This window comes from Squalius cephalus (assembly GCF_949319135.1).
Source record: "Squalius cephalus genome assembly, chromosome: 22".
Taxonomy (NCBI): domain Eukaryota; kingdom Metazoa; phylum Chordata; class Actinopteri; order Cypriniformes; family Leuciscidae; genus Squalius; species Squalius cephalus.
In genome coordinates this window covers 3,137,331-3,164,423 of record NC_137143.1, presented here as the reverse complement: position 1 = coordinate 3,164,423, position 27,093 = coordinate 3,137,331, and the positions used below count along the sequence as shown (strand labels likewise).

General features: G+C 39.6%; 2 protein-coding genes across 2 annotated transcripts in view; both read right to left on the bottom strand.

Moving 5' to 3' along the window:
• Nucleotides 1-554: 554 nt before the first annotated feature.
• LOC307150144 (NAD(P)(+)--arginine ADP-ribosyltransferase 2-like) lies at nucleotides 555-1,494 on the bottom strand (the record flags this gene model as incomplete). The annotated part of the gene is made up of 2 exons (XM_079856999.1): nucleotides 555-1,370; nucleotides 1,447-1,494. 2 exons carry the CDS (start codon nucleotides 1,492-1,494, stop codon nucleotides 555-557), a joined length of 864 nt encoding a protein of 287 aa, XP_079713125.1.
• Nucleotides 1,495-19,824: 18,330 nt separating this feature from the next.
• The window catches only part of LOC307150279 (uncharacterized protein), a 44,199-nt gene continuing 36,930 nt past the window's right edge, over nucleotides 19,825-27,093 (bottom strand). The window contains exons 16-18 of the mRNA XM_079857289.1: nucleotides 22,267-23,703; nucleotides 21,169-21,386; nucleotides 19,825-21,084 (exon numbers count right to left, since the gene is read on the bottom strand). Of these exons, the coding sequence (XP_079713415.1) occupies nucleotides 21,015-21,084; nucleotides 21,169-21,386; nucleotides 22,267-23,703 (1,725 nt within the window). The 3' untranslated portion in view covers nucleotides 19,825-21,014. The remainder of the gene's footprint in view (nucleotides 21,085-21,168; nucleotides 21,387-22,266; nucleotides 23,704-27,093) is intronic.

Here is a 27,093-nt window from a genome sequence, read left to right as displayed (position 1 = left end):
ATACAGATTTTTGACAATAATTGATATATCGCTCATTAACCACAAATTATATTTCTTTTTTGTTTTCTCAATAAGCTAAAATAAACTTCTCCATCTTGCCTCTGAAACTTCTCTAACAAGATGCAGGGATGGATCATGTGGGCTCCACAGACTTCACTCCTATTGGTTGTCCCTCCTGAAGGTCACTCCTCATTTACTTAAAGGTAAACATTTCTCAAATTTGTTGCATCACATTAACTAGTGCAACATTTTCAATATCTATTTATGCTGGAAAAATCACTACAGTCATAAAATGTTTTTTTCATCAAAGAGAATTATGAGAGGAGAAAAGATGCTTTGAGAGATTTATTGGTTGACACAAGTTGAATATGAAAAAAAAAAAGACGTAAGCACTTTTTCTGAAGTTTACATAGTGAACCTAATCAAACAATCAGACAAATGCTGCGATTTAAAGAAACAAGACAATCAAGACTCAATAACAGCAAAAAAACATGCCGTAACTACAGGTTAACTAAACACATAACAAAATAATATAACAAAAAATGTGTACAACATTAAAGAAAGTCACTGTACAGTTCAGGTTGCTTATTTTTCCAGATCTTCTCAAAGTGAAGACCAGAGATGTTTATCATATTTTTGGTCTTGGTTGGTTCATTGAATAGAGCACAGTTCAGGTCACTTCTTACTCCAGTGCTTTTTAACACAAACACCGTCTCACACCAGAGATCTGGCTGATTAGTTCTTGTCTTGACCTCTGTGACAATAAACTTCTCATATGGAGGAATCAGCACCTCTTCCTCATCAGGAAACTCAGAATATTTTGTCACATTAGCACCTTCACAAGTGTGGATTACAAAACAAGTTTTAGTTCCAAAACCTTTTGCTTTGCTGCGATTAAGAGAGGTTGATGTAAATGAGCCAAAACGAATGTCTTTAAAAACACGCCCATTAAAGTCAGCATTTGTACCACGAAAAGTATCAAAGCACCTTTTTTGCTTTGTCTTCAGAATCTGTATTGCTTCTGTTAACAGAAAGTGAAGAGAATACCATTTGTATGTCATGCCTATGAAGTTTTCTTTGCCATTACGAGTGTCACTATTGAATCTACTATATACTCTATCATCAGTGTACACATATATGGCAATTTTAAGTTTTCTTTGTAGTTTGCTGAAAATGTTCCATTTACTGATAACATTTTCACCTGCTCTCCAAGCATCTCTAAAATCAGCTGAGTTTTTTAATTCCTCCTTCAGATATTTTTTCTCCACCAGATGTGACATGTTCTTTCCACAGCCGTAATATTGGTCATCAACAGAGTTATCTGCCATATCCAGTGGGTATATCATTTCTTCAACAGCAGCTCTGCGATCCTGCAGCAACAGGAATCATAATGATCACATCATCAGCATTAATGTCTGCAATATTCATACTGGAACACAAGCTTACCTGTCCTAGAGCAGCTACAATGAGAAGAGCTTCAATGATCAGCAGCATCTTGATTTAGTCAAATCCCTCAGATGCTGATCAAAATATAATGGAAAGGAACATGTACATAAATTTGTTCAATTAAACTGTGCTAATCAACTTATGTAATACAAGTTAAAATTCATATGGTATTTTCTGACAGAAGTTTTTGTAATCATATATAATCACTTGAGCTTGTGATGTTCACAGATGGAAGTGTTATATTGATAATTGTACCTTAACCACAAACTTACCTGAGAATACTGTTGTCTCTTTTCGTCAGAGGAGAGGAGAAGATCTGAAAAGTAATTCGCTCACAGCCGGACGACAATGACTCTTCAAACTAAGAGATGAAGAAGATGCCTTTATGTGATGCATCTGGGTCATTTATAGGTCGTCTGTTTATTACTTGTGAAGATCTGGTCAATGTGGTTTCACACTACAAACCTGAGTTCCTGTCTGAGATGAAGGTCATTTTTTTCCACCTGATCTCCTCAGATCGTGTAATAATGGTAGTAATAGTAGTAATGGTTAATAATGATGGTTAAAAAAACAGTACTTTTTTCAGTTCGGCTTATTTTCAAGTTGCATTTCCAAAACTTTCTGCTACTTTATGATCAATCAAAGAGATACAAATCAGCTCAAACAAACCTGTTTGTTTTTCTGATTCAAATTTTCAGATTTGTGATACCAAAAAGTTAATCTTCTAAATGATTTACTAGTCAAATTAATCTTTTTCATTTATCAGATAGCTAGCAACAATATATTTGACTTCATGTAATGGAATGAAGACTTAAGAAGAGACTCATAATTTCTCAGGTATCAGCAGAGCGATTAGTCATTTTGTAAAGCATCATGACATTAGTAAAACCATCTACAAAAAACACAAGCTTCACTCTTCTGCACAATGAAAACATCAAAATCACAATGAAAAGCCTCATCAGAGGCTCTTCAGCATGAATGATTAAGATTAGGATGAAAAAAATATTAAGAAAATTTAAATAAATAAAAATCATTTTCAAAGTTCATTGAAAGAAATCAAATGTTTTAGTGTATTGATAATATATTATCGCTACAAGCGGCACTCAAAAGTAATTTAGCAGTTAATATAAGCTATTGCTGGCAGGTAGCTAGATAGAAAGCACTGAAATTGTTCAGTAATATGCAAAAAATGTAAGTACAAATGAAGACAGGAATTGGAGACAAATAAAACCACTTTGAGGCCACTGAATTGGGTCACTTAAAAAACCCTTTATTTCATTACTTTGAAATCATGTAAAAAAAGAGAATTCTGACAAAGAATTATTGAACTAACCCAAAATAGAAAGGTGTAACGTCAGGAAGATGTTGGACAGACGTAAAACGTCAAAAGCTAATATTGATTTGATATCAAAACCAAATGTTGTCTTTATATCAAACTCCATCATTGGGTAGACATTCCTTTATGCTTGGAATAAACACTAGAGATCTCTCAAACCCCAACCTTAGCTGTCAATTTCAACTTTAAAGAAAGATGAGTATATAGTTAGTATGGATTTTGTTGGCATGACACCAAAATTTTAACCAAGCCAGGTTTTTGTTGCAAATGAATAATCAACAAATTGAAACTTGAATACCAAGTTCGGACAAATTTCAAGATCTACTGTCAGCCAGACCCAAAGTGTTCATTTTAAGACATCACCAGAGAAAGTTAACAAACTTTAATGAAAGTGAAATTCACAAGTGTTTGGTTTAAATGGATTAATGAGGCGTGCAATGAATTATCAAAATACATTTTTATTAAAATACAATTTTAAAGAACCTGCTTTTTTAAAGTGTCATGCTCTGGTTGTAATGAGCACATGATGGAGGCATTTCAAAAGAATAAACAGTCTTTAATAATAAACCCAAAGGAGAACAGTGAAGAAACACAACCATGTTAACCAAACAATACCGGACAGAGAACAAACTCAAACTGAGGGCTTAAATACACAGAGATAATCAGAGTAGAGACCGAACAGGTGTGGGAAACTAATTAACAACCAATGAGACTAATTAGTGAACTAAGGCAAACAGAATCACAGAAACTGAGCAGAGACAGAAAATACATATTACAGTAGCTCCCCCTCCCTGAAGGCATGTCCTTGCGCCATAAATTCTAATAATGTTTTATGAATAAAGTTTAGATAATTAACCTACAATTAACACAGGAGGAGTGCATTAATTTAATCAACTCAATTAACAATAAAAGAGGTATATACAGCAGACTTCCCCCCCCCCCCCCCCCCGCACGCAAAGCAAAATACGCATAACCTTTACTCTACTTAATTATATGTAAGTGTGAACTCGTGAATCTGCAGAAGGAAGGAGGGAGGGAGGTAGGCAGGGGGCTCTGGAAGTGGGCGAGGAGCTGGTGATGGACAGGGACCAAGAGGAAATAGACACCATGGTGGAGCCGATGGTGGGAGGAACCAGGGTGGAGCTTTGACTGCAGTGGTGGGTGGAACCTGGGGACCGATCGAATGGAGGAGGAACCAGGGTGCGTGGAGGAACTGCCGGAGCAGAAAGGGCCGACAGACCAGGGCGACTTTCATGGCCTGGAAGGTGAAGCTGCTGGCTTGTGGGACAGAGATGGAGACTCGGCTGACCGGGACGACGATGGAGCGAGCGAGGATGATGGAGAAGCCGAAGGGAAGGAGAAGTCTGGTGGAGCGAAGGGATGGGAGTCGGAGTCGGCATTTCTTTCCCGATCTCCACACTGAGGTGTTGAGATTGTAGAAAAGGCCATTCTCGACCAGATTGTCAAGCCCTACAGTCCATAATTATTCCTCCATCTTGGGCTCAAAAGAGAACGGCTATGCGTGCCTGCATATGATGGGCATCAAGCAGGTGTAGCAGGCCAACCTCCCTAAAGCTTTAGACGACAATGGGGAGGTTGGGCTCGACAATATTAAAGAAATTTGCCGAGCTGCAGACTTGTCTCTCTGGGAGAAGACGGCCCGTGCCATTGGCCACTCCATGGCAGTATTAGTGGCTATGGAAAGGCACTTGTGGCTAAACTTGTCGGGCATCAGTAAGAAGGACAGGGCTTTCTTTATTGATGTCCTGCTTTTGCCTTCTGGCCTCTTTGGCGACGCCGTAAATACTGACGTCGAGAGGTTTCAGGAGGCGAAGCGACCCCGCCCCTAAACCTACCCATCAAGTGGGTTTAGACAAATCGTTCGAATTAGCCACCTTTTACTCACTGTACGAATTTGTACGAATTGGTTGTGAGATAGCGTTGGTTTATCCCACGCAGTTGCTCTAGATCTCGTGGGACTGCTGCCAGGGAGCATCCCCACACATCAGCTGCGAGCTCCTGACACCTGCAGCAGCAGAAGGAGTGTGTTGCCTCTCGAGCCCTTCTCAGAAAGCTTGGGGGTCTAAACAACACTCTCTCCTGAAGCCCTATAAGCCGAAGTCAGATCTGCAGACTGTCATATAGGCGAGGAAGGCTTAGGGAAGAGGTCCTGATGCTATGCGCAGGCCTCGGAGGCCGGTCCACCCTATGGTGGAGCGACAATAAAAAGCCCTAGGAAATCCATGTTTGCTTCCTGCCGCCTCGGGACGTATTGGTTTCCAGTGAACGCAAATCGCAGTGTCCGCCCAAAGTCATTGCGGCCCTGTCACATTAGCTCCTGTAGATGAGGCCTGTGGAAACATTAATTCAGTTTTCTTCAGCCGGCCAGCCGCTTCAGGGCACCGAACCTATTACACACATTACACCCGAGGTCAGTTTCGAGAGACTGATCCCCCTAGTAGAGTATGTGGAAGCTTGAAGGAATCTTGAAAGGGTCCTGCGTACAGTGGAAAAGGGTTACAGAATTCAATTCGAGTACAATCTGCCAAAATTCAGTGGGGTGGTGTGGACCATAGTCGGGTAATGGAGCAATCCCTCTTCGAGAAGGAAGCCTTGGCTACGGCAGTTCATTGGAACAAATGTCTTTAATGCGACATATAGTGTATATATATCTATGCACCAGTCTGCGTACACGTCACACACCAGGATGCGCTCGCGCCCTCAGATCACTTGGACGTGGCTGTGTTACAAGAGGTAAAAACGATATAAATACTGTTCGTTTTCTCACACAAACCGCTCGTTTCGTGTCTTAGGCCATCAATGTGTACTTACGATGGGGAATTGTTTAATTTGGACGATGGGGAATTGTTTTAATTTGGACTCTGTGCATGCTCTTTGAGACAGTGTCCATAGACCTGCATGATAAGACTGTCAGACAAGAATGATTTGCCCTAAAAATATCAAAATTGAAACTACTGCGGAAAAAAAGACACCTACATCTTGGATGCCCTTGAGGTAAGCTAAAACATACCAAAATTGTATTTCAAAGTGAACTATCCCTTTAAACAGATGGCCCTCCATGCCTCCCCCAAGAGTGCAAAATAACCGGTTGTGTTATGTTATGTTTGTCATCAAGTTTAGTTTTGTTCACATTCTAGATTTATTTAAATAAAGCTGCGCTTGGGTTCTCACTTCAACTCGCCTCAGTGGATCTCTTACACCTATATGATCTTTTTTTTTTTTTATAGTTTTTTCATACCACAGAATCCTTAAGCAGTCACAAATATATTTGTTCAACACACTTAATTGCACACACAGCAGCCAACATTAATACACTCAATATCACACACTTTTTCAACATTTAAACAAACACTGGACAGGTGTTTGGTGTAGGTGTCAGGTGTTCAGGTGTAAAAAAAACCTGAGGTTTAGGTGTAAAAAAAAAAAAAAACCTGTGAATATCACTTCCAGTGTGGGAACGGACACAGAAGTGAGAAACCCCTTGATACGTGATAATTGTGGCCTCACGACATGTCCTTGATCGTTTGATCTGTTAGTTGATCTGTTAGTCTATGGGCCGAGTTTGTCCAGTGTTTGTTTAAATGTTGAAAAAGTGTGTGATATTGAGTGTATTAATGTTGGGTGCTGTGTGTGTGACATTAGTTGTCTTAGTGTAGAGTGTTAAATGTGTTGTATTAACCAGTGCTTTAAGTGGCTCAAAAGAGGTGCCGGTACTCTAATTTTTTTTTTTTTTTTGCTGACTCCCCTCCTCCCCTGAGGTAACTATGGAAGCTTGTTATAAAGTCAGAATTGTGAGATATAAACTATTCTGAGAAAGAAAAAAAAAGTCAGTCTTTTTTTCCCTTAGAATTTGACTAGCTTTATAGATAGTTTATATCTCACATTTTTTTCACACTTTATAAGACGCAGTGTTGTATAAATTACTAGACAGCAATACTTGAGTAAAAGTACAAGTATCATACTAGAAAAAGACTTTGGTAGAAGTGAAAGTTACCTTTTAGAATATTACTTAAGTAAAAGTCTTAAAGTACCTGATATTTAATGTACTTAAGTAATTGAAGTAAAAGTATTTTTTGTTTATTTTTTATTTTATTTTTTAAAAGCAACAGTTAGAACTTTGATTGTGAACTTTATTGTGGCTTTATTGTGGGAGGGGTGGGGGGGGGGGGGGTTGTTGGGTTGTTGTATAAACAAAATAATATTTTTCTTAATCTAATTTGGATAAATATTAGGTACACAAGATAGGCATTCATTTTTCTCAAGAAAAAAAATCTCACCTAATGATGTAAACATACAGAGAGCCCTATCAGCTGGTAGTATTATTTAAGGTTAAAAATAATTCAAATTAAATATAATGAATTTTTTTATCCTAATAACAACTTTATTTAATGATATGTAAAAAAATATAATAAATATGTAATATAGTACACATATTTAGCAAAAATACTCTCTATAGCTGTGTTTTTCTAGCCAACTCACGTGCTATAGCCTATATTATGGTCATCAAATGGCTTTCCTGAGGTAAATATTATGTGACAATTGTTCTCCAGCTGTTTTACTGACCCTTTCCGCGGTTGAAAAACACTGATTGATCGATATTATGTAGGCTGAATATACATTTCGGTAAGTTGTACTGTTTCTTTTAACATTGTGTTCATTCGTGTTAATAGAGATGATCGGTTCACGTGCGCTAGGGATCTGTCATGTCACATTTACAAGCGCCAAAACGGTATTTATTGTTTGAATCTCGTTATAAAAATGACAGAATCTGAGAGCTGGGATTTTGTTTTATATCATAACTAACCTGCTCTGTCTCCGTGTCCTCTTTGCTTCGCGATTTTTCTGTGCGTGAGAAAATGGATGTGTTGTGAGAGCGTGTGAAAAGTGTCAATTGCGTGCATGTGTCTCACGGACGGTGAATGCGTGAGAGTTGGCGGGTGGTCGTTTATGATAACGGGAGGTCCTCTCGTGCTTCCATGGCGGTTTCAGTTGTGCTTCCTCCTCCTTTGTCATGGCAACAAACAACCATTATGCTGAAATAGAGCGCGCGCCGTGCATTGTGAAGGGCGCTCTGAAAAGCGGCAGCGCCGCCAGAGGATTAAAACAGATGTGCAAATGAGCGTACCGGTACGCTAAAAGCACGTTCTGGGCGCACGGAGAGGTGGCGGTACGCTCAAGAGCTATATTTGGAAGTGGCGGTACTGAGTACCGGCGCGTACCGGCCCACTTAAAGCACTGGTATTAACCATTTATCTAAAGTACTAATTGCGCTTGCTGTGTTGTGTGTGCAATTAAGTGTGTTGAACAAATATTTTTGTGACTGCTTAAGGATTCTGTGGTATGAAAAAACTATTAAAAAAATTGTAAAAAAAAAACTAAGGTAAGGGGAATGTAAAAGAGATTAGAAAAATCACCCCCAGAACAAAAAAACATGCTTTTAGGGAGGCCGGGTTCTACAGCCAGTACTTCAAGTTTTCGGGATACAGATTCCTTGAGAATGCTCTGCCATTTTCCCATTAAACAGATGGCCCTCCATCCCTCCCCCAAGAGTGCAAAATAACCGGTTATGTTTGTCATCAAGTTTAGTTTTATTCACATTCTGGATTTATTTAAATAAAGCTGTGCTTGGGTTCTCACTTCAACTCGCCTCAGTGGATCTCTTACACCTATATGATCCTATTATTACTAGTGAACCAGTGAAGGTACTGTACATCAATTCTTATTCAACAACAAAAATGAGATGAATTAGTCTGTGGTGATATTCTGACAGCCTCCTGGCTAGCAATAATAATTCAAACATAGCCTTTGTGTACAAATGTGGCTATTGTTTTAAATGATAATATTAAATGTTTACATGTCAACACTTTAGGTTGCATCATTAAAAGTAGCTATCATTTACATATTAGCTAAACATAGGCCCATAGACCTTCAATGAAACATTACCCACCTTATATATTGTAAATATTGTCCTACCTGATATGTAAGATCCTAAAAGGTCAGCAATGTAATTTGGGAACATGTTATGCAGTGCTTTAAAAACCATTAATAAAATCTTATAATCGATCCTGTACTGAACCGGCTACCAATGAAGAGAGGATAATACTGGAGTAATGTCGTCCCTTTTTTATATATATATATTTATAAATATGTGGCTATATTACAGCTCTCCCTTAGTGCTTGTCTTTTTCACGTTTTGCAGTGTGTATGTTCACGACTTAGTGCTGCTAATATGTGTGCACTAACTTGGACAAATTCCGACTATGTGTTACCATAATTTGCCTTCACGTCACTTTTTCTCCTTTTCCATTTCCAAACCTGTTCTGCTCACAGGTGACTGGAGGATAGTGCGTGACCTTCAGCTTTGTTGCAATTTGATGATTTTTTTAACATAACGAGTGGTTTAATATGTTGCAGGCTAATTTATTGCTAATAAATAATATTGATAATACTAAATAATATAATAATATTGGGCTTGTTTTTGAAGTTGCGGTTGCTTCTTTGTCTCGCGAGAGTGGGCAACACTGACTCACATGTGTGAAAACACCAGCGGAGAGGTGTAAAAAAAAGGTGTTCAGGTGTAAAAAAACCTGAGGTTTAGGTGTAAAAAAAAAAAAAACCCTGTGAATATCACTTCCAGTGTGGGAACGGACACAGAAGTGAGAAACCCCTTGATACGTGATAATTGTGGCCTCACGACATGTCCTTGATCTTTTGATCTGTTAGTTGATCTGTTAGTCTATGGGCCGAGTTTGTCCAGTGTTTGTTTAAATGTTGAAAAAGTGTGTGATATTGAGTGTATTAATGTTGGCTGCTGTGTGTGTGACATTAGTTGTCTTAGTGTAGAGTGTTAAATGTGTTGTATTAACCATTTATCTAAAGTACTAATTGTGCTTGCTGTGTTGTGTTGTGTGTGCAATTAAGTGTGTTGAACAAATATTTTTGTGACTGCTTAAGGATTCTGTGGTATGAAAAAACTATTAAAAAAAATGTAAAAAGAAAAACTAAGATAAGGGGAATGTAAAAGAGATTAGAAAAATCACCCCCAGAACAAAAAAACATGCTTTAACCAAACCGTGTTGTTGGTCCAATTTTAAATTGTATAGTAGCAATTTTTTTTGTCACTGTCCCAAAAGAAAAATGTATGAAAAACAAACACATTCAGCAAAATACAGAACACAGATAACAAGGTTTACATTTTATCACATCACTTTGTTGACAGATCAATTCCAACACAGCATATTTGGTGAAAATACCTTATTTTAAATGATGGTTGTGTGGTGGTGGCTGGATAAACACGATTGTGAAGCCAGTACATGAACTCACCATTTTACAGAATGCATTTGAACTTTGCACCGGGTCCTGGGGCAGGACTTTGGAGAGGTGTTTTTAGGGCTCAGTGCTCACAGTGGTGTCTCTGAACTGGTGGCAATGGGTGTCTGTGTTCTCTTGGGAATGTTTGTTTCGGTCTTCGGCACCAGCTCGTTCGGCTCTGCTTGCTCTCCTGCACATCCGAATTTGAATTCGGGCTCATTTTGTGCATGCGTATACCGTTTTTTGTATTTGGGACTTGTTCGCCAAAGCACAGATTTTTCACTTCGAGTTGATGGATTGACTGAGCACAGTTGGATTTGTTCGGTGAATATTTGTTTTTGTTTTGAATGAGGACCTCGAGCTGTGAATGGTACAATGCGTCTTTTTGCATGCGGATGATTGTTTTGAGGTCATTTGTTGAGCTAATGTGTGGCTGTTATCTTAGTTGTCAAATTTTGAAGTTTTTCAATATTTAATATTTTACAGTGTTGCATAATTATATGCAGGGATGCACATCATTTTTTGGTCTGGTTCTCAAGGAAGCACCTGGAGTTGCTGCTTGGTACACACACTTTACGCAACACATTCTCACCCCAAAGCGTCACTTTCAAACAAGCTTCAATATCTGACGCTCAAAGCACCCTTTAGCGTCCATATACATGGCACACTTATCCTATAACCTGACGTCATCACTTTCCTCCTGACTCTCTTGCTCTCCTCACTATCATCTTTTCTCTCGAACATGGTAGAGGATTATGATGATTTTTTTATTTTATTAATATTAATGACAGAATATTAACAGGAATATTAGGCTGCTGTCACTTTAAGACTGAATGCATGGAACCAATATACTGACACGCATCCGGTTTCATTCTCAACTGTTCACTTATGACATAACCGAGAGAATACTTGCCGAGATGGGTATTTTTACATAATTTTGTGTGTATGTGTCCATTCAAGCACAAGTAAACGCGAAAGAGGAATCAATTCAGTGTTCGAGCGCTGTCTGAAACGTGCCTCTCTCCCTCTGCATGTGTGCGCTTCGGGTGTGCGCACATATAACAGCACACGAGTCCCAATTTACGCCTCTTCTTCTGCATTTAAAATCGTTTGAATGTGTAAATTGGCTAGACAAAACACGTCCAAAAACTTTCACTCTATGATGGTTAAGCAGTTAATCTGCGAATCACATGCGTGCCGATCCGTTGCACCCCTAATAAACACAATTATCATCATGATTGCTATCTTACCAGAGATGGGGAAAAGTCCTACTCCAGCAAGTAAACATGTCGCTGTCGCTGTCCCTGAAAAAGACAAAAATGTTGGTGCGCAAAAGCGCTTCCCTCCACATTTTCTGCTGCGCATTGTTTATTTTTACCACAGATGCGCAACAGTTATATGCACCCCTGATTATATATGATTTAGGTCGATCCAGAACTCGAAAAGAAGAGGCTAAATGACCCAAAAGGGGCAGAAAGTCCTGTTAATTCCATAATATGTAATAATAGGCCCACATGGGGCAGCAATGCAGGTTGAAGGAGGACATTTCTTTGAAAATGGTTTAAAATTCCAAATTCAATTCCACATGTCACTTTGTATGCAAGTAGGATTCCTCTAAAAAACTTTAGGACCAATGATGAAACAAGTGGGAAGCCACAGACAGTTCTCTCATTCTCCAGTTGACAGGAAAAATTTTTATTAAAAAAATAGCTGAGTTAATATGAGAAATGGAAAAACAAGTACAGAGTTAGGAATGGTGAAATCTGCTTATCAAGTCAGAATAATTAATATTATTCTGTATAATAGTAGGCCAATAGGGGTTATGCGGAGTGGCCAGCGTTCGAACCGGAAAACAGGTCAAAGCATTTCTGCTTTTCACTTCCGTACACATCTGCAGCGGTAGGTGATCTCTGAGGTAACTCTTCATTTTTGCTTATTATAACAAAATTCTTATTTCTGATCAAACTTTAGTGTATTTGTTTTAATTAAAATGTCACGAATGTTGAAATATCAGAAACGGGAATATCCGAACTGCAGTATTTGTTGTTTGCCGATCTGCTCTGTGTTGGGCAAAATTAAGTAACTTTGACATTCAGAGCACTGGGCAGCAATCACCTCGCATCAACACCCGCCGCGGGCCTTTGCAATGCTTTGTTTTAATTAAACAGTCAGATTCCCCTGGTCCCCGGAAGGGCCCGCCTCGGCGACGGCGAGACCGGGGACCCGGCCCCTCGAGGGAGCCCACTGAACGGAGGGGGAGAGGGACCGAGCACACCCAGCCACACCGAGACCTCGGACGGAAATGGGAAGGGGCGCCGCGGGTCAATAATACATAATTGAAGGTTAACCAGCATAAACACACAGGACATCGTAGTAATTATGCTGTTGGTACTATAACCCCATCGCTAAAATGCAGTCTTCCTTTGATTGTTTTAATCGTCTGCGAGCAAAAATAAAAGGCTAAACTACTGATAGCATAGGCTCTGGACGTCCGTTTGGCAATACGGTGTACATCGGAAATAGATATTAGGGGTATCACCTGTAAACACCGGCTATAGAAGGTCGCCATTACTACGCTGTGTTTACCTCAGTAGCTGACGGCCGGAAATAGTTAAACCTGTTTTGTAGAACCCGGAAGAATGTTGCGCATAACCCCTATTGCCTACATTAACAAATGTTAAACATTTTGCATTTTGTTAACAGACTGATTGCAAAAATTACTGATGTGCATCCTGAGACATGGCACTGGCATACTTTAAGATGTGTCAGTGCAAGTTGCTTTCAGTTAAAACAGCTCAATAATGCATTTTAGTCTGGGTCTAGCTTAAGCCTTGTCTGTGAAACCGGGAGTTAGATTTTTGGATTGTGGTAGTACTCGGTTCTACTCAACCCACTCCAAGCGGGACTCAAACCGTGGTCTCAGGCGTGGGAGGTGGGCTCTCTAACAAGGAGGCTATAGACCGCAGCCTTTAGCATCGGTCGCTAGTGCGCCTCTTGACATCAGAAAATAAGGTAACCAAGACATACTGAAACACTGCTATTTTCTGCATTCTGCGAAGAAGAAAGATGCTTGATGCTCAATCAAAAGCCAGACTGAGGAGAGGCAGAGAGACAACAGCATCCAGAGTCAAACCACTTTGTCACATCATGATGCCAGGCCCTTGAAAGCCAAATGCATCGGACCAAATGTATTGGATGAGGAGGGAGTTCAGCCCAACAAGATGAACTGATCGCTGATCCAAGCAGAAGGACTTCATCCTTTCTATCTGTTTCTTTCAACAGACATCAGTCCAGCCGTATGGATAATAGAAAAAGAAAAAAGGAGGGAAAGTTGAGTGTTTGCTTAACTCAACAATTAACTAAAACTGGGAATCATGGGGTAAATGGCTTACTAAAGTGGGAATAATAATAGCCATAGTTGTTTCTGTGTTGTTGTTTTTTGTGCTGTGCCTTCCCACAGATCAGTGATGGCCTAAGCAGATGATCAATGTGTCTATGAGGAGATTTGGAGATGATGCACCAATATGTAACCAATGGGTCCTGGACTGGATGAACTTGATGAGGTTGAATAAAACCCCTTAAGCAAAAAGTGGTAGGGAAGCGTTGCCTTTTATTTTTACATTTTAATGTTCAGAACTTTTATTGTATTTTTTGAAAGTAAGGGAGTCAGTATATCCATTGTGTTTTCTTCTAAGATAGTATTTTAGTCTTTGGGTAGCGTAAGCAGGAAGTTAGAGGGTGTCATGTTTGTTATTTTGTGTACCCCTTCCACTCATATTAATAAAGAATTTGTTCAAATCAAGATATGTGAAAGTAAGGAACGATGAGGGTAAGAAGCAGGTCATTGCCTCTTTTACTAGGTAATGGAACTGGAATTAAGGGGACGAAAAGAATGATGTTTGAATTTATTTTGCATAATAAATAGCATTTATTGCCTGAGTCTATTTTGATTAGAAACTAGATAAATGTTAAGTGTGGTATGATGGCCAGAGACTGAGAAGGAAAGAATCAACAAACTCAGTGCTTAGCAGCAAGAGCAGACTCTACTGGTGGATTAAAATCCCGCTGTCTGCTCCAACGAGGGGCCTCCACCAGATAGCACCTCAGACTACTCTGAAGTACTCTTGGTTTCAATCTTACTTGTCCAACAGAAGACAATCTGTGACTGTTGGTGGCACTATGTCGTCTTACCTCGAATGTCCAGCAGAGGTCCCACAAGGCTCTATTTTGGGACCAGTGTTGTTCTCTGTATATAAATGATCTGCCAAATGTTTGTCAAAAAGTCAATTTCCAAATGTATGCAGATGATGCGGTTATTTTTACACCTGCTAAAAGCACATGGAAGCATCATCCATCCTCACATCAGCACTGGAGAATATACAGTATTGGCTCCATAAATTCTGCCTATTATTGAACAAAAAGAAAACTGTTGCTATGACTTTCACAAAAAAAATCCAATGTGTTCCTGGGGGGAGTGAAACTTGACATTGAAGAGTTCAAGTACCTCGGGGTCACACTGGACCCAACACTCTCATTTAAAAAACACATCAAACTCACAGCGAAAACAATCAAATTCAATTTACATAACTTTAAAGGGGTCATATAATGCCATTTTTGTACAAGCTAATATGATTCTTTAGGGTCTAAATTAAAAGTCTGTAATATACTTTAATTAAAAATTCTCATTAGTATTGTAAGAAAACACTAATTTTACCTGGTCAAAAACAGCTCTGTTTTCAGCACGCCGTTTAAGTGCATGTGTCTTTAAATGATAATGAGCTTTGCTCACCCCGCCCCTCTGTACTTTGCGTACATCGGTTGTAACACAATAACCATAACGTGTTGTTCATTATAAACGTGGGATTATGAATTATATTGAGAACGTCATACATAGAAAACACGTCATAATGTACCCTGAGTGTAAACAGCCGCATTCATCGTGAAGCATGCAGCAAGCGATTTGCAAAGATTAATATAAATATTAATATAAAGGTTAATAAAACGTTACACTCACTTCAGTTCTTCTGGAGGTGCAGCAGGAACACGAATAGTTGGTACCGATCCTTTTTTCAGGAGCAGCTTCTTAGCAAAACCAGCTTTATAACGTTACTGACCCTCGTTTGTAAAGCAGTCTGGTGTGTGAAATGATTCACGCAAACATGAAAGCATTGACGTTGATCGTGGGGAATATTCCCTTCGAAAACAAACTCAGCCACTGCGTCTTCAGCGGTTTGGATTTAGGAACATCAAAATGATGCTGTGTTCCTTATTACACCCAAGAACAAACACCACAATCGCTTAGACGACATTCTGCTCATAGACAGCGCTATCAACAATGACCGCGCCGGTCCGCGCAGACTATGATTGACAGCTCGCTCACGAGCGAGGGCAGGTCTGTGTTGAAACGCTGCTGTCAATCAACAATCGTGGGAGGGGCTTGATTTGAGATGGGGGAAAACATATAAGAAGATAAAAAAAAAACACTGGATGGATTTGTATCATTTTATGAGGTTTTATTAACAAAGTTCGAGAGGAGCACGTTCAGATAATTAACACAAGTGGAGAGCACTCAGCAATCAATGGTAAGAGGTATATATACACTCAGCAGTCTCACCTCAATCCATTGACAGTTTTGCAGCATCCCCCCACCAGCCCTTCTCCACACTTCTAGTCCTAAACACTTACATACGGGTGGGGGGTGGGTGGGGGGGGGGAGTACTCTGGGTTCGGGCCGAACTCCGAGCTCAGAGCCCTCCCTCCGGACAGCACGCCAAATACGCATTAAACTTTACCCCCTCAAACTGTATGTAAGTGTGAACTCGTGAAATGATGGTTGTGTACAGGCACTACCAACACACATTTCAGTACAATCAACTTGTAAAAGTGCATGTACCATTATATGACCCCTTTAAACAAACCATCAGACCATCAATGACAATTACTTCTGCTAAAATGTTCCTACATTCAATGATATTGTCACATATAGATTACTGCATCACAACCTGGTCACACACTGGAGATACAATTTTAAAACCCATAGAAATGTTATTCAAAAAATCGATAAAAATGTTTGATCAAAAGCCTCTGTCATTCCATCCGTGTAATATTTTGGGAAAATACAATATGCTCAATTTTGAAAATTTTATTCATTTTAAAAATAGCTGTTTAATTTATAAAAAAAATTCACGGACTAGCCCCACCTTCACTTTCTACATACATCAAACCAAGGTCTGGCAGAGGTTTTTGCACTAGAGCCTAATTTAGAGGAGACCTAGAGATCCCGCACAGAAAAACAACCTTTGGACAAACTGTTCAGAGGAAGTCACTTTTGGAACAGCCTCCCAACAAACATTAGAGAATGTCCCACTTACTGCACATTTAAAAAGCACCTTAAACAGTTTCTTAAAAGTTCCCAGTTATGTCCTCATTTTGACTACTTTAATTGATGTAATGTAATCTGTCTGAATGCATGTTAATGTGTTTCTTGTCTGATACTGTATATTGTCATATCCTTTTGTGTTGTATATTGTCATATTATCTTTTGTGTTGTTCTCTTCCTGCCTCGGGACTACAGGTGAAAATTAGCATTTATGCTATAATCTGGCTCATTTACAGTCTGTACAGAAGTGCAAGATTGTTCATTAATGTGCACTGTCCTGAATAAATAAATAAATAAATAAAAGTAGATGAGGTACCTCTGGCAACGCAGGAGCACCCCAGATAGCGCTCCAGGCTACTGGAAATGTCTGGAGTTCCTCTGGCACCGTGGGAGAACCAGTGCATCAAAAATGTATTAAGCATCTTATATTAACTGGAAAAAGTCTAAATCACTGAATTCTATTCATTGTAGGGCTGTAGTCAAGACCACCTTTGTCGAGTCCAAGACCAGGACTAGTTGAGTCCAAGTCAAGACCAAGTCCAAAGAGGTTCGAGTCCAAGACAAGACCGAGTCCAGGACAGGAAAAAAAGTCTGCTAAAAAATATAGCTTATAGAAATTAAATAATTATGTAATAATGAAATAATGAATGATTTTAATTTTATTGAAAATAATTGACATTCAAAGAACAACAAAAAAATAATTATATAGGCCTAAAGGAGCACACACATTCGTTTCGACTGTCTGATCAGCCTCACATTCTGTTCCTGTCAATCATTGTCAATCTTCAATGTCAATCGCAATGTCAACCAATTAAACTGCATGAGGGAGGGCCGAGCCAACTCACACACACACACACACACACACACACACACACACTAGAGATGCGGATTGGGCGGATGACGTGACGAAAAATAATATTTTAATTAAATTCAGGCAGGTGAGTCAAAAGAGCAGTCTCTTTTCAGTGAGCTGAGTCAAACGAGCCGGCTCACGAAAAAGAGCCGAAATGCCCATCGCTAGTTATTAGGTGGCCAGTGTTTCACTTTCCCTCCAATAATATTTTGTTTTAATATCGCGGCGACGTATGTGTGCTTACTGGGAACATAATAAAGACACCTGGACTCAGTCGAGACCAAAAGCCATATTTGGCAAGACCAGTGGCCTAGACAGAGACGAGTCCAAATACCAGCAAGTCCGAGACCATAGAAAAACGGTCTCGAGTCCAGACTTGAGTACTACAGCCCTAATTCATTGTATTCTAAATAACCATGACAACTTTAACACAAACTGTTGATTTGTTTATTGTTTTTTTGACCCCCTAGAATGTTTAGTTAGGGAGGTGGAGTCTTTTACACTGCCCTAGTAAATATTGTGGGCAGTGAAGTTTGGCTGCGACCTCTTCCGGAATGCAGTTACACAAGGCAACCATTTGTTAGTGAAAAAGAGGACCACTGTGGTCCTTAGACAGATGGAAGGGGCAGACTTGTGGAATTGCACTCTGAGAAAAGACAGTAGGGTGGGAATTAATAATAGGGGGGATGATGAAATATTTTGTTAATCTTATAGGAAACAATTGTAGTAGAATTTGTAAAGTCAGGGGATTTCCCTCAAACAGCAGATGGCTGTGAAAGACCAAAGTAGATATCAAACCATTATTAAGAGTGTGAAATAAAAATGTCACTTGGAAGCTTCTTGCCTCTGGGAAAGAGTTGATTGTCCTTGGAAAATGTTACATCTTGCCTCTGAGAAAGGGTTGACCATCAATTGGCAGGATTCCACAATTAGAGAGAAAGTCGAGAGAAGTAAAATGTAACTGTGGGAAGCAGGAGGGGTGAATCTTACAAGAAGACTAAGTTGCTTGGTCATTCCGAAACAACAGATAAAAGTATAAGAATGGCGAGACAAATTCAGATGTCCTGCAGGCATTTTGTCCAATAAAGTCTGTCTCTTGAGCTTAATTTGCACGAAAGAGAAGACTTTTCTCCACAATACATTCTACAATCAAGTTAGTTTACCGTGCTGAGAATTCTAGGACGAGCTGAGGACTGGGAAGCCCAAGGTGGAGCCGGAGAGAGGGATGGAACCAGCGGAAGGGGAAGATCCAAGGAGCTAGACGTAACCAGTGAGGGCTTTTGGTGAAATCTAGGGTCATGTTGAGGACAACTGGGCCAGCCTATGTGGCTGGGATTAAGGAGCTTGAAGGCTGGACAGAAACACAGGGAGAGGAAGGATTTCAGACAGGACTGGGACATCAATTCATCCGGATGGGGCCGGCAGAGGATGAAGAAGTTTTATGGTGGAAACTATGGATGGAACTGGCTCAGCATTAAAGTTTATTAACAGCTCATCACTTGCCCATTTAAAGGTCGGCATGGCAGCAGGCTCAGGCTCCATTTTAAATGTGGGCTCTGGGTCCATGGCTGGCATGGGCTCTGGCTCTTGGTCCAATGGCAGGCATGATGAGGAGAGGGGACAGACTAGGGAGAAGTTTTGAGCTGATGTTGTACTCTGGGATAAGGGCCGACAACACGAGAAGGACAGGAGTGGGCTGGGGGGGGGGGGGGGGGGGGCTGTCAGCGAATGCACCGTCGTCTTCATCCACCTCACTGACGGTGTAGGGAGAGCCATACAGCCACAGAGCAAAATCTACATAGTGAGCCAGATTCAGCAACAATAATCCCATCCAGTTCAGACAGGAATTTTGGGAAAACTTTTGATGCCCAGTTGACCTTCAAAGGCTACGTTGCTACACTTGCACAATCAAGCAGATTTGCACTGTACAACATCAGGAAGATCCAGCCCTTCCTAACTGAACATGCAAACCAACTTCAGCATCCTCGTACCTGCACTCTCTCTTATGACTTATCATGCAACCTCCAGGAGCCTGCGATCGTGCGCAACGTCTTGTGGTACCATCACAGAGGCACAAAATTGCTTTCACTATCTACTTCACAATATCACTTTGTCTATGCTCTGTCTATTTCTTAATCCTTAGCTTGTTATATCCTGATTGTTGGCTAAAACGTTGTAATTTTTTTATTTATTTTTTTACAGTGTTTTACAGTTGTCTAGGTCTTGATCAGGAATTCCCAATGGCCCGTTTGGTAAGGAAGAGGTGGTTATATGGAATACCAACATCTTTCTTAATTTTATTTCCTAGAAGAGATTGTAACAACTTGTAAATGATTAAAAGATTATGCTGTTTTATTTGTGACAATATGTTTACAATGTCTTACACATTTTTTTTTTTCAACAGTTAGAACTCTTAATCAGTTTGTACTATAGAAGTTGTGTCATGTTCTGAACAAAAATCATGATGTATCAGATGAATTTGATCTGAGATACAATTGTCTTTTTATTTTTGAAATCAAGAGCTAAAAACTTGGAGAGATTTACAGGGGGAAAAAAAAAAAAGGAAAGGAAAAGGAAAAGCAAACTATAAAACTTCAAAGACAACTTACAAAAAACAAGATGAAACACCAGACTGAAAACTTAACACCATTAATCAAATCTTCCACCACTAATTTGTACTTTTTATAATTTATGAATTTGACTATTACATTGATATATGAATTTCTTATATAACTAATTAAAATCACATTAAAGTAACGTTTTCCATTGTCCCATATAAACACATTTTACTATTATTTGATAATCTTGACAAAAACACAGGAGTCTTCACTTGTACTTCATATGCTCACTTAACTGTTCATATTTGCAGTGTTATAACTTAAGCATGAAAATCAAAAGACCACTCCAGGCTTAAGGACTTTATTACATTTAAACATCATGTAAGCCCATCACCTAAATTAAAGGCATATAAAGTGCCTGGCAAAAGTGTTTAGACCCACTGAAAAATTGAACTCAGCATTTTTTTATAGCATATTCATCTGCTCTAAGTGAAGCCAATATGAGATGTTTTTAAGTAGATATTTAAAAGAAAATGAAAAACTGAAATATTCAACTTGCATAGGTATTTAAACCCTTATTAACCCATATTAATATTCAATCTAGCCCGCTTCTGTTGTAACAACAATTTCAAGTTGTTTTGGTTAAGTATCTTTCAGTATTGCTCACTGTCTGTAATATTTTCCCATTCTTCACAGCAGATTTGCTAATGGAAGTTCAGGTTGGTTGTAGACTACAATTTTAAAATAGCACCAGATTGTCAATAGGACTCTGATCAGGATACTGACAGGGCTACTGGGTAGTATATAACTGGTTGGGATATCCACCTTCCATAGTTGAGCCATTCCATAGTTGGTTTTGACTTTTGCTTCGGATCATTGTACTGTTGAAAGGATAATTTTCTCCCAAACTTCAGACTTTTTAAAAGAGTAAGGTTCTCCTGTATTTTGCTCTATCACTTTTCAAAATCAAATTTATGTCACCAGGGCTTGAATTTAAAAGAGCCACTAATGACTAATTACTTTGTAATTTGGTCTTATACTGTATTTCAGCTGTGTAAACATGGAGCTCCAGAACAGAGGGATTACATTTTTGTATACTATATAAAATTCTCATTTAATGCCTTTGGCCTTTAACTCATCTTTCACTCTCTTTAGGTAGCCAGGATCTGGATAGCCATACCTGTGGAAAGAAAAAATATTCGACATGAAACCCAAATTAAATATGAAATAGTGGTTTTGCTGGACACTTTAAATGAACTCATACCTTTCAGGCCCACCGAATGTGTTGGTCTTATGATGAATATCATTCCAGGTGACCACATTATCTGCACCCGAAGTTGTAGATTTCCCGACAGTAAAGATCAGTTTCTGTTTAAAAGCCCTCTGCAGCAGAGAGAGCACTTCATTTCCTTCACGATTGTCTGGCAAGTACGCTTGACGAGTTGTCCCATAATAACGTTGTCCCGGGTTTGGATGCTTCTCCTAAAAATTATTTCAAAAAGATAACATTAAACAAAACTATCTAAAAATAGAGAAGGACAAGGTCACTGATATCAGAGAGGATTCTGGTTTATAAAATAAGCTTTTTGAAAAATATAAAATACAATTGTGAGAAGTGTAGAAGCTATTTATACTTTCTATTGAGTGTTTGTTTCCTCATTGTTTTTCTGCAGTTCATGAGATTCCTCAACAGCAATCCTTCTGCTAGAGGGTCACTGTCCTCCAGAGTTTAGCTCAAACCTGCCTGGATGTTTTTAGTAATCCTGAAGACCTTGATTATCTGTTTCAGGTGTTTAATTAGCATTGGAGTTAAACTCTGCAGGACAGTGGCCCTTCAGGAACAGAACAACTGGTGTTATAAAGCCCAGGGGTGTCATGTATAAAACTTTCCATAGATTTCATCCTAAAAGATTGTGCATACATGTATCTCCACCCCATCTCCTTCCCGAATAGGCTCCATATATGGAGCTTACGATGCCTAGTTTTACTATGCATATCATCTGCATATTATTTCATTATGCATATTACATCTGCATATAAGCATATTCCAATCCATGTGATACCATGTTTAACGGTAGGCTACAAGACATTAGGAATATACGAGATACAGACTATTAATGCAATTAGTGCCATCATATTACATTGCTAAAATTAGTCAGCATCCTTGTCTTGTTTTAAAATAAATACTATATTTCAATTATGATGTTTATTTATTTATTTTATAAATCCTGATATGAGAGTGTGAAATTGCCAGGTCTTTCAGCCTAGAGGAATGGTTTATTGGGAGCACAGTCTCTAGACCTTCTGCAGAGTGCTTTGATTTTTGACAAGTCAATCGCAATTCAGTTTTACATGTTCTTACCGTTTGAACACCACTGGGTATGTCATAGTAGATTTCAATAGTGCCACAATCTGGATATCCAGGAAGATTCATTTGGGTCTTTGTTGCTTTCATTTTTCCATTTGGTTGGTTTCCCTCCAATTTCCCATAGACTTCCTTACACACAGGACAGATGGATCCCAGACTCTTCTCTGACGCACTTATACAATCCTGACAGAATTCATGCCCACATTTCAGTTTTCTCTTGTTGGTGAAGCTGTCCATACAAATAGCACAGTTCTCCTCTTCAGCATGAGCAGCATCTTTACTTTCATTTCTAGAACTGTCTTTTAATCCTTCATTGAATCTAGTGTCTGCCTCACTTTGTCTTCTAAGATTCAATCCCTCATCCCGTACTGATCCTCCCACTGCTCCTTGTCCATAATCAGGCGTCTGATTCCATTGGATTCCTCTTGCATGAGGAACGTCCTCCGAGTAACCGATCAATTTCTTCTTGTCATCAAACACACTCTTCTGAAGCTTCTTCTCAATTTCAGCAATGGCAGGACCGAGATGTTCTGGCAGTCCAACGAGCCTCCAGCGACTGAACACATCTTCTCCAACAACACAATGATGCTCCTGCTGAAGTTTCTCTACTGCTGATGCCACAAGAGATGCGTCTGCAGGGTTTCTGAGTTCACAGGTGACAGTGGCTGATGCAAGTTTCTGGTAGAGTTGAGTTAAAGCTCTGATGGCGTGACTTTCAAGATTAATATGTTGAACTCCTTTGGATTGAGCTTGAATCGTAATGGTTAAAATTCTCTGCGGTTTTTCTTCATTAAATGACACTCCGTACTTTGTTTCAAGCTGAGATAATTGCTCCTTATAGGAAAGTTTCATCAGATCCCAATGAACCTTGTCCATCTCAAGATGAGTTGGAAGGTCCTTTGTGTTCATGTCCAATGAAGACCTGCTTTGTGGAGAGAAGTTGTAGTCTTTATTCATTTGACTTGATTTGTCATTGAATTGGCTTTCCATTCTTGTTCCTTTTACGTCTCTTTTAATCATGTCTGTAAGTTTCTTCGGTCCAAAGAACAGGCAGTTACTGGCAGACTTGGTGAACATCATCTTTGCGTCCTCTGATTGAATGGCATGAAGGGCATCCTTCACAATATCTGAATCCATGTGATTATGATTAATGGCAGCTTCACTAAAACTACCAACACATCCCTGAACAAGTTTCTGAAAGTCATCAGAGGCTTTAGACACAGAATCAGGGCTTGGGCTCTTGGTGGGTGTGATTGAGACTGACACTTCTGCGGAAAAAGAGACTCCATGCTGTTTCTCAATTTGCTCCAACTCCTTTCTGTAAGCGTGATGCATGTACCAGAACAGATAGAGGGGGACAGGGAGTCCACTGTTAGTTGCAGCAACTTCATCGACCCTGTTTTTGTCTCCTGATGATACAGCACTGTTCACCTAAAAACATGTAATGGGATGTTATTTAATCAACACACAGTAACATTTAAAATAACTGAATTAAAATGCCAAACTACATGTCATAAATGAGTTCTCTCCAGGAGAGGATCTCTCGGGGTGACAGAAAGAGCATTGCCACCCCTGCATTTGGTATCCCAATGTATAATATATATATATAAAGGTAAGACCTGGGACACACTAGACAATTTTCAAATCTTAATAGATTTTAAAACTGTGGGAGACCACAGACATAAGGGCAGTTTCAACCGATTTTTAGCATTATAATCCTCTGAATGCACACACTAGAAGATTCGTCCGAGATCAAACGTGACTTGAGAAGAAAAACAAATAGAGGACGTTTGCCGTCATCAGCTGGTTCTCCTGTGAGTTTTGTCTTATGGGAAAGAAAAACAAAGGAGAAAAAAAGAATATGGGTGATCTTCTTTCTCAATACTCCACTTTCGTGGCATGTTTAGTGGCTTCCAAGTTATTCTGTCAGAGGCAGCCCGATCAAGGGTCGGATATTGTTGTTTTTGTAATATTTACGATTTGGGATCGTGAGGGCTCCAACACGATCGGGAGCAGTACAATAATCGTAATGACACCACACAATTGACCCTTCGCAGGGAGCTTGATTGACAGGCGATCTAACCAATCATAATCCGCCATCCGCCATTTTGTCCGACAAAGCAGTCAGGAGAGATAGCAGATTAACATGGGAGGATTTTAACTTGAAAAACGGAATGTACTGACGCCTTTCCGCGGTTAAAACAACATTCCTTCTTATGTTCATTCATGTTTATTTGATGCTATAAATTAACTAGAAGGAAGAGATGATCGGTTCACGAGCAGCTTTAACTGATGCTCTACAGCGATCTGCCAGACACATTTAAGAGCCACAAAACGGTATGTATCGTTTAAATTTCTTTTAAAAAATGATCAAATTTGAAAGGTGAGACTTTGTTTAATATGTCTAATATCAAAAGTAACCGAAAAGTAACCTGGTCCGTCCTGTCTGTCAGCGTGTTGTCAGTCTCCTCTCTGCTCCGCGATGTATTTTTCACTGCGTGAGAACATGGTGTGGCGTGAGAGCAGCGTAGCTTGTCGGGCATAGCGACAGTAACTAAGGGGGGCGGGTCTTTGCGAAGGGTCAATTGAGGATTTTTTGGACAAAAAGTCTTTTGCGACAAGCATTGAGTCGGGCCATGCCCCCTGATCGCTTCAGGGTGCAAATTGGGCTCAAAATCTTCAAGTGTCTGGCCAGCCTCAACAGTATAAGTTAATTAATTCAACAACATATACATTACTCATATGGAAGCTGTAATTCTAGTAAAACGCCATAGAACTTGCACTGTCTTTAAGAGTCTGCGCTTTATTTTTCAGGATGATGCATGGTAAACTTTGAACTTTAAAACAATATAGTACAATTTAGTTACAGTGGCTTCATTGTATTAATATTTATTGTATAGGCTCAATTTGAATGTGTCAGAAGTGTGCTGTAGACACACCCACATTAACGATTTAATGAATTATCCTCTCAGAAAAGACCATAAACATTACAGATAACATCTGAAGTGACAATTAATTTACATACATATATCGTTAAAACTAATCCTGTGAAACTGAGATGCTGCAAATCGGGTGACTTTAAGTCAATGTTTTGGCTGTAAATCAATGGTGCCCTCTGTCGGTAGGGAATAGTAAGATGGCCGCTCAAACACTTCCGGTGGCTTCACCACCTGATAACAGTTTAGAACGCAATGAGCAATCCAGTCATTTATATAGATCAGTGAACTATAGCCATATCGTTTTAAAAATCGTTTTACCTCTTAAGAGAATAGCTGAATCCAACTACACTCACCTAAAGGATTATTAGGAACACCTGTTCAATTTCTCATTAATGCAATTATCTAATCAACCAATCACATGGCAGTTGCTTCAATGCATTTAGGGGTGTGGTCCTGGTCAAGACAATCTCCTGAACTCCAAACTGAATGTCAGAATGGGAAAGAAAGGTGATTTAAGCAATTTTGAGCGTGGCATGGTTGTTGGTGCCAGACGGGCCGGTCTGAGTATTTCACAATCTGCTCAGTTACTGGGATTTTCACGCACAACCATTTCTAGGGTTTACAAAGAATGGTGTGAAAAGGGAAAAACATCCAGTATGCGGCAGTCCTGTGGGCGAAAATGCCTTGTTGATGCTAGAGGTCAGAGGAGAATGGGCCGACTGATTCAAGCTGATAGAAGAGCAACGTTGACTGAAATAACCACTCGTTACAACCGAGGTATGCAGCAAAGCATTTGTGAAGCCACAACACGCACAACCTTGAGGCGGATGGGCTACAACAGCAGAAGACCCCACCGGGTACCACTCATCTCCACTACAAATAGGAAAAAGAGGCTACAATTTGCACGAGCTCACCAAAATTGGACAGTTGAAGACTGGAAAAATGTTGCCTGGTCTGATGAGTCTCGATTTCTGTTGAGACATTCAGATGGTAGAGTCAGAATTTGGCGTAAACAGAATGAGAACATGGATCCATCATGCCTTGTTACCACTGTGCAGGCTGGTGGTGGTGGTGTAATGGTGTGGGGGATGTTTTCTTGGCACACTTTAGGCCCCTTAGTGCCAATTGGGCATTGTTTAAATGCCACGGCCTACCTGAGCATTGTTTCTGACCATGTCCATCCCTTTATGACCACCATGTACCCATCCTCTGATGGCTACTTCCAGCAGGATAATGCACCATGTCACAAAGCTCGAATCATTTCAAATTGGTTTCTTGAACATGACAATGAGTTCACTGTACTAAAATGGCCCCCACAGTCACCAGATCTCAACCCAATAGAGCATCTTTGGGATGTGGTGGAACGGGAGCTTCGTGCCCTGGATGTGCATCCCACAAATCTCCATCAACTGCAAGATGCTATCCTATCAATATGGGCCAACATTTCTAAAGAATGCTTTCAGCACCTTGTTGAATCAATGTCACATAGAATTAAGGCAGTTCTGAAGGCGAAAGGGGGTCAAACACAGTATTAGTATGGTGTTCCTAATAATCCTTTAGGTGAGTGTATATAATTATAACAGCCCAGAGGAAAGATGTTTGTGGACAATAAAAATGCATAGAAACACTAATAAAGTAAACAAAAGCGAAATGTAACAGCATAGACAAGAACTGACCAGTTTTGCCAACTATTTTCAGTGGAAAGTAGCTAAAGCCTGCTGAAAAACTAGTTAAATGTTGCTATATGACATAATGTGCCAACTGTTGGCACTTTACATCTGTTTTCTCTCCTAATCCATGCTCACATACTGTATTTAAAAACAATATAGCCGGATATTCATAACATATTTTATGGGCAAGAGCATGACTGACAACATGTTAA